The sequence below is a fragment of the Carya illinoinensis genome, chromosome 6, assembly GCF_018687715.1.
Source record: "Carya illinoinensis cultivar Pawnee chromosome 6, C.illinoinensisPawnee_v1, whole genome shotgun sequence".
Classification (NCBI taxonomy): Eukaryota; Viridiplantae; Streptophyta; class Magnoliopsida; order Fagales; family Juglandaceae; genus Carya; species Carya illinoinensis.
In genome coordinates this window covers 26,974,389-26,982,627 of record NC_056757.1, presented here as the reverse complement: position 1 = coordinate 26,982,627, position 8,239 = coordinate 26,974,389, and the positions used below count along the sequence as shown (strand labels likewise).

Genomic DNA, 8,239 nt, shown 5'->3' with positions numbered 1-8,239 from the left:
GCGTATCCTATGCAATTGTCTAAGGAAGCTGACATTAAAAGGGAAGCTACTAGAAAGTTTGTCAACAATGCTGTCACAAAACTAAATCACAACCTAACTTATGCACAAGGGACCTCGAGTGACCTAAAGGCTCATGTAGCATCTCTGAATCAGTTTATAACTAAACAAGTTCTGAAACTGGAATAGACCAAGAAGTGCGCCAGCAAGAAAAGGAGGGCCTGAGACAACTATTTTGTCGAGCTTAACTTAGGTCCATCTGAGAGCAAAGCAAGTGGCTTAAACGACAAAAAGAGGCCTGTCAAGCAGAACCAGGGAAGACTTACCAGATCCATAACTAAGAAGGCTAAAGAAGATGGGGATGAAACAATGGATATACATATTTCTAATATGGTGGATGTTGTTGCACAGCCCCACCAAAAGCTATGATTTGTCTAAATTGGAACTGTTGTGGGCTTGGGAACCCACTGACAGTCCAAGACTTGCATCAACTAGTGCAAACCAAGCTCCCATCCTTTGTTTTCTTGATGGAAACAAAGTGTAGAAGAAATAGAATTGAAAGACTTAAGAGGCAACTGCAATTTGCTAACAGTTTTGTTATTGAATGTAAGGGGCTTAGTGGAGGGCTAGCTTTTCTATGGAGTGAAGATGTGGAGACTGAGGTTCTGTCATACACTCAACACCATATTTCCTTGCTGATCCGAGGGGAAGCAGGTAGTAGGGAGTGGGTTCTAACAAGATTCTATGGCAATCCTGATATAGTAAAGAGAAAAGAGAGCTGGCAACTCCTCAAGGCCCTTATACCTAACATGTACAAAGGGTGGTTATGCATGGGAGATTTTAATGAGGTACTAAGCTCAGGGAACAAATGTGGGATTAGGTCAAGACCTTTCAACCAAATAGAAGCCTTCAGAGCAACTATTGAAGCTTGTTACCTTTCTGACATGGGATATATTGTTAACAAATTTAAATGGGCCAATGGAAGGCAAGGACAAGCTTTTATTAAAGAGAGGATTGATAGAGCTTTTTGCAACATGAAGTGGTCTAAGGCCTTCGGAAACTCGAAAGTTTATAACCTCCCAGCTTAAAGTTCATATCACTGCCCAATTCTCATAACCATGGAGCAATCCCAAGTTGACTTAACCAGAAATGATAAACCATTCAGATATGAAGCCAGCTGGGCCTTAAGGGAAGAGTGCTATAAGGTAGTAGAGGAGGTGGAGCAAATCTAGAGTGGTTGATAATAAAATACACTATGCTCTTGAAGGCCTAAATAAATGCAAAATGGACTTGGTGTAGTGGAACAAAGAGCATGTTGGGAACCACAAGAAAGAACTTAAGAGACTCTTGGATCAGCTAGCTGTGCTACAAAAGGAAAATAGAGGACAATTCACAGAGACCATTAAGCAGTTGCAAATGAAGATAGAGAAGATACTAAAAGAAGAACACTTAAGTGGAAACAAAGGGCCAAATAAAGGCAGTTGAGGGAAGGGGATAGAAATACAAAATGTTTTCATCAATGTGCCACCCAGAGAAAGAAAACAAATTGGATCGAGAGGCTAATTGATGAAAATGGGCAAGAAGTCACGTCAAAAGCAGGAATCTCAAACCTGTTCCAAGACTACTTCCAAAATTTATTCTCTTCTTCTAACCCTATGAACCTTGCAAATTGTCTTGAACCACTAGAGGCTTGTGTTACTGAAGACCAAAATAAAATGCTTCTCATGCCATACACTCAGCAGGAGGTGAAGGCTGCCCTCTTCCAAATGAATGGACCTAGCTCCCCTGGTCCTGATGGGTATCGAGCAAATTTCTATTAGAAACATTGGAGGTTAGTGGGTGATCAAATAATGACAACAGTGCTTTATGTGCTTAATTCAAAAGGTAGCATATCTTATATAAATAGCACCTACATTACTCTAATTTCCAAGAAAAAGTGTAACAGCCCGTTAGAAATTTAACGGTGAAATTTCTATTGGTTTTAGAAATCTCGTGAAGACCCAATAAGTTTTCACTAATCTATTAATCGTATAGTTGATGTTATTACTCACTGTGATATCAAAAGTATGTTTTTGATTATTGGAGATAGTTAGAAAGTTTTAATAGGACACATGGAAAGATTTTAGCCACCTTACTCTTCCAAGTATACTCTCTCCACTTTTGGAAAATAGCCTAAACTAATTTTATGGATATTATTGGATAAAAAAAAAATATATATATATATATATATCTTGAGCTAATTTTCGTGAATATTATTGGGTAAAAATATCTTGAGTTGGTTTTTATAGATATTATTAGATAAAAATATCTTAAGTTGATTTTTGTAGATATTATTGGATAGAAATATCTTGAGATGATCTTTTATAGATATTTTGGGTAGGAAAAACCTACACTCAACTCTCAACTCCAGCCTTATCATCTTTCATATCTCGTCCATAAGTATCTCCAGCCACCACCCACGAACTTATCTTCATTTATATGTTCCTTTAAAAGAATATCAAACACTTTCTCTCAGACAGCTTTTAGGAGTTCTTTTGCACACCCATTTCGAAGCTTTTGTAAGTGTTTTATCATAAAGTCTCCTTCATATAAGTTGTTCCTTTTTTAGTCTAATTTACGTGAATATCTTATTTGTCCCATTTTAAAATCATTTGGTCAGTCAAATATTATGTAAACTATAGAAAGGTCATTCTGAGAGACAAACTGGAGAATATGTTATAGTTTGGAGTTTTTGACCAAGCTAATGGATAGATATTGGTCTGAAATTTTTATGGAGTATTGTTAACATGTATATATGACTATTGGTTGAGGATTTTTGCATGATTAAAGGTTTTGATGAAAGATTTTTTTAGATTTAGAAACTTAGAAACTGGAAGAGGAAAAACAATTTCTGTTTTCAGAAAGTTTAACTCTTTGGTGGTCTAAACCTATTACAATGACTTTGATAATTTTATTGGAAGATCCTAAGCATCTTATATACATGTTATATTATTATTTTGAAAATATTTGATGTTAGTTTCAAAGATATGAAATTTTATGCAAAGAGATATTTAGATAAGCCAAGGTGTGGATGTTCTTGGCTAAATTTATGTTTTGGTTAATTTCTAACCATGTGATCTTGAATTAGAAGCTTATATATGTTTTAAGATATCTTTTTAAACCATGTGATGGTTTGGTTTGAAGATCACATATTTATAAGTCATAGATCAAAAGGTTGATCAAAACAAGTTGGAAACAAAAATCAATAGAAATAGCATATGGGAATTTCGGCCCTATAAAGTTTTAATAGTTGTGATTAGTTTTAAATTTTTCTAAATTGATATTTGAATTGAGGATAAATTTACATGAGGCATGTAAATTTTGAGGACTTTTGGAGTTAGTATGCAAAATCTTTAAGTTATGGGTAAAACGGTCATTTTCCTACATTCAGAGAGTAAAATGAAAATTTTACTCTTTAAGTTAGTATTTTTCATATTTCAATTTATTAGTGATTTAATGCTAACTTTTAGAATCACTAATTACAGTTCCTCGTGATCGCGCTTAAGGTTTTATAAGAAAAGCAGAGATCGAGGTAAGTTAGCTTTTAACTTACTAACAGTCTACTATGTATGTGTGCTAGGTAAAGGAATTACAGTGTATATATATGTGTGTTATCATATATGTCATGCCATGCCAAGTTATCACATAATTTTCTATTAGATAGAATTTATTCTATCATCAGTTTTTATCTGTTACATAATATATTCTGTCATATATATGAAAACTGTTACATAATATATTCTGTCATGTATTGCTATATATTACAAGTACGCCATGTTAAGTATGTCATCTATTATATGTATGTCAAGTCATGTAATATTCACTGTTGCAAGTATGTCATATTAAATATGTTGTCTATTATATGTCATGTTATGAAATGTTTCTATCTCAAGTTGGTCATATCTTTCAAGTTATGTTCAAGTCACGTTATGTTACGTCAGGGCTTCAGTCCTTTCGTATTCCAGTCATGTTTCATCTTGAATTACATTCAGTTTTGTGGGGTCCACAACAATTGTGACACACGAAGTATAGGGTCACAACAATTGTGACACATAGAATACATGGGGCCATAACAACTGTGGAGTATGTATTTAACTGTATTGTGATATGTAGAATATATAGAGCACAACAAATGTGGAGTATGTATTTAACTGCATTATGACGTGTAGAATACATGGGGCCACAACAACTGTGGAGTATGTATTTACACGTAGAATAATGGGGCCACAACAATTGTGGAGTATATATTTTTCATGTTAAGTCAAGTTTCAGATCAAGTTCATGTCAAGTCAAGTTCAATTCACGTTTCAATTTAAGTTATGTCAATTATGCTATATTGTACGTCAAGTTATGCTTTAATTAATTATGAATTTGATTATGCATTCATGCTTTTACTGTCATCCATGCATCATTAGCCTGTGTGGAAATTTGTTTTGTTAACTTACTGAGATTTGTAATCAAATCTCACTGTGGTAGTCCCAACTACCATTCTCCCGAATGGTAGATCTTGTTACAGGACCTTAATGAGGATCAGGAGCTGACCAACTAGACACAATCGACTGAACAACGGTGCGTCGTTAATATTAATATAGTAGTTAAATTACTACTTGTACAATGGAGTTGCATATCCAGTACTTTTTAGATCATAACTATTTTGGAATAGTGCTGTGATCTTAGTTATTCAATGGATCTTTATATATGAAGTATGTTTTAAGTATTTGGGATATTTTCAGTTTGGTGCATAGTATTGCTAAAGAAAAATTTTATCCACTGCAAATATTGCATAATGTTAGATATATGTTAGGAATATTGCATCTTATATGTCATGAACGGAGACAGGTAACCTTGTGTTGCATTTCTCGACGCTTCAAATGTCCATCCGATCCCAAATGGAATTTGGGGGTGTCACAGGGTGGTATCAGAGCAATACGTCTCTGGACAGTAAATCCACATGTCCTTAGGAAATGCACCAAATATTAGGTTTGAAATTTTAGTCGACATTAGGCTTGGATTTCTTAAAAGTATAAAAGGTAGTATGTGGTTGTAATACATATATTCGTGTGTTTCAGGAAGAGACAAATGACTCGTGGTTGAATACCTCAAAACCCTGAGGAAGACTTCAGTCAGGATAATCATAATTCTTCGATGGATGAAGGATTAGCTGAAACTGTGCGTATGCTGACTGACGTTCTTAGACATCAGCAACAGCAACAAGTGCAAGTACCTAGACCCAAAATTAGGGGTTGTCCATATGATAAGTTTTTGATTTACCGTTACCCGAATTTTTTTGGTAATGAAGGGCCACTGAGAGTCGAGAAATGGATTATAGATCTCGAGAGAACGTACGAGATTTGTGGATGTCTTGAGGACCAAAAGGTTCTATATGCTGGATACTTATTCCAAGGAGAAGTTGGAATATGGTGGGATACACGTAGGCAGCTTCTAGTTAGGGAACTAGAAAGTATGGCTACATTGTCATGGGAGAGGTTTAAGGAAGAGTTTGACAACAGATTCTTTCCAGACTCTGTCAAACAACTGAAGGCCCAGGAGTTCGCTTCCTTAACACAAGGTAGTTTGACTGTGGAGCAATATGCCGCTAAGTTCATGGCATTAGGAAGGTTTGCACCCCACTTGATTTCAACTCAAAAGATGCAAGTACAAAAGTTTCAAGCAGGACTTCTGCCAAGAATCCGAAGTCAGGTAGCTTGCCTCAGAATAGAGAATTACCAAGAGTTGGTAAATGTAGTGGCGATAGCAGAGGCTGAGTAGAAGGAATTGGCGATCCAGAATCTTACCAATCAAAAGATGGCCATGCCATTTGTTGCCAGTAGTAGTGCTGAGAAAATGAGGTCTTTTTCTAGTCCAGAGAAAGTTAAGGGAATAATGACAGGAGGACAGAAGCCGTCCTTTTATTCACTATACTCTAAGTGTTGTAAGCGTCATCCTGGAGAATGTCATATGGGATATGGAGTCTGTTATCGATGCGGGAAACCTAGACATATGATTAGAGATTGTCCCAATACCATGCAAGGTAGTGGAGCTGGTGATCGCAAGCCAAGGCCCCACATCCCGGCACGCGTGTATGCAGTAACACCAGGTGATTTTGATGTTGATGCACATGAAACTGATGAAGCTGGCATCATGACTAGTATTTTTTTTCCTTTCCTTTTAGTATTTATGATGTTGCATGTATTATGAACATGTTAGAATTAGTATTAATATTGGTGTATATTTTTTTTAGGAAGGGTTAATTTGTTTAGGTTTTCAGCTTGTGCACTATTCGATTCAGGTGCGTCGCAGTCCTTTGTGTCTGCAGCGTTTGCACGAATTTGTAGTTTACAGACTGAGCTTTTACCACAACGGTTTGTAGTATTAATTCCCGATGGGAATACAGTATCTTGTACTCGTTTAGTTAAGGATTGTCCGTTAGAGCTAGAAGGAAGGACACTGAAGGCTAACTTGTTAGTATTCGGTCAGATGGAATTTGACCTGATTTTGGGGATGGACTGACTTTTCAAGCACTACGCTAAGATAGACTGTCGGAAACTAGAGGTTGTGTTTGAACCTCCAACTGAAGACAGGATGAGTTACGCAGGAACATCAGTTAAGGCCACCCCACCTTTGATCTCGGCGTTGCAATCTAGGAAGTGTATCGATGATGGAGCCTCAGGGTTTCTATTGATAATTGTAGAGGAGACAACCAAAACTATAGGAATCCAAGGGATACCTGTGGTTGAAGATTTTCCTGAAATTTTCGTTGATGAGTTACCTGGTTTACCACCGGATAGAGAAGTAGAATTCCAAATACAGTTGGAGCCGGCAATAACTCTGACTCACAAGGCGCCATATCGTATGACCCCTACCGAATTGAAGGAACTCAAGCTACAATTGGAGGAACTTTTGGAGAAGGTTTTATCCGTCCCAATTCTTCGCCGTGGAGAGCACATGTATTATTTGTGAAGAAAAAAGATGGATCTATGAGAATGTGTATAGACTATAGAGAGTTGAATAAGGTGACGATTAAGAATAGATACCCATTACCCAGAATCGATGATTTGTTGGATCAATTACAAGAAGCAGCAGTATTTTCAAAGATTGACCTGAGATCCGGATATCATCAGTTAAAAGTCAAGGATCAGGATGTGCTGAAAACTGCCTTTAGGACAAGGTATGGCCACTTTGAGTTTTTGGTGATGCCTTTTGGGTTAACCAATGCTCCAGCTGCATTTATGGATATGATGAACAAAATATTCAGACCTTATTTGGATAATTTTGTTGTCGTATTTATCGATGATATCTTAATCTACTCTAAGAGCAAGGAAGAACACAGAAATCATCTAAGTATGGCTTTATCTATACTTAAGGATCAGAAACTTTATGCCAAACTTAGTAAGTGCGAATTCTGGCTGGAAGAAGTAAAATTTCTAGGTCATGTGATCTCTAGTAGAGAAGTAGCAGTAGACCCGAGCAAGATTGAAGCCGTAACGAACTGGCAGAGACCGACCAGTGTGCATGAGATCCGAAGTTTTTTAGGACTGGCTGGTTACTATAGAAGATTTGTAGAAGGATTCTCCCGGTTGTCTGGACCACTCACCGCCCTGACTAAGAAAAATGTGAAATTTACTTGAAATGACAAGTGCGAAACAAGTTTTTTTGAGTTGAAGAAAAGACTCACAACTGCACCGGTACTTACACTGCCGGAATCTCTTAAACCTTTTGTGGTATTTAGCGATGCATCTAAAGCAGGACTCGGATGTGTGCTAATGCAAGAAGGGAAAGTGGTTGCTTATGCTTCACGACAACTGAAGGATCACGAGCAGAATTATCCTACTCATGATTTGGAATTAGCTGCAGTAGTTTTTGCTCTTAAGATTTGGAGACAATATTTGTACGGCGAGAAGTGTGAAGTCTTCATGGATCACAAAAGCTTAAACTACCTGTTTGAGCAGAAGAATCTTAATATGAGGCAAAGAAGATGGCTGGAATTAATCAGCGACTATCAGTGCGACATCAAGTATCATCCTGGAAAGGCCAACATGATAGCTGATGCTTTAAGCCGCAAGAGCAGACAAAAAGCTTCATCAATTCCTTCATTAGAAGTAAATTCCCTCTTATGTAGTATGAGAAAACTGTTGATTAGAAACCGTAGTCAGGAAACCATGTTGACTACAATCCAAGAATTCATTCCATTGGACTGGGAAAG

The 8,239-nt window shown here is 36.9% G+C and overlaps 1 protein-coding gene across 1 annotated transcript; it reads left to right on the top strand.

Annotated features, from left to right (window-relative positions):
- The first annotated feature begins 5,181 nt into the window (after positions 1-5,181).
- On the top strand, positions 5,182-5,805 carry LOC122312717. Its single transcript, XM_043127386.1, has one exon. The coding sequence runs from the start codon at positions 5,182-5,184 to the stop codon at positions 5,803-5,805; it is 624 nt and encodes a 207-aa protein (XP_042983320.1).
- Positions 5,806-8,239: the final 2,434 nt, after the last annotated feature.

What these genes read in the sequence shown, in the direction of transcription:
- LOC122312717 (XM_043127386.1), top strand. Translation starts at nt 5,182, where the DNA reads ATGGATGAAGGATTAGCTGAAACTGTGCGTATGCTGACTGACGTTCTT.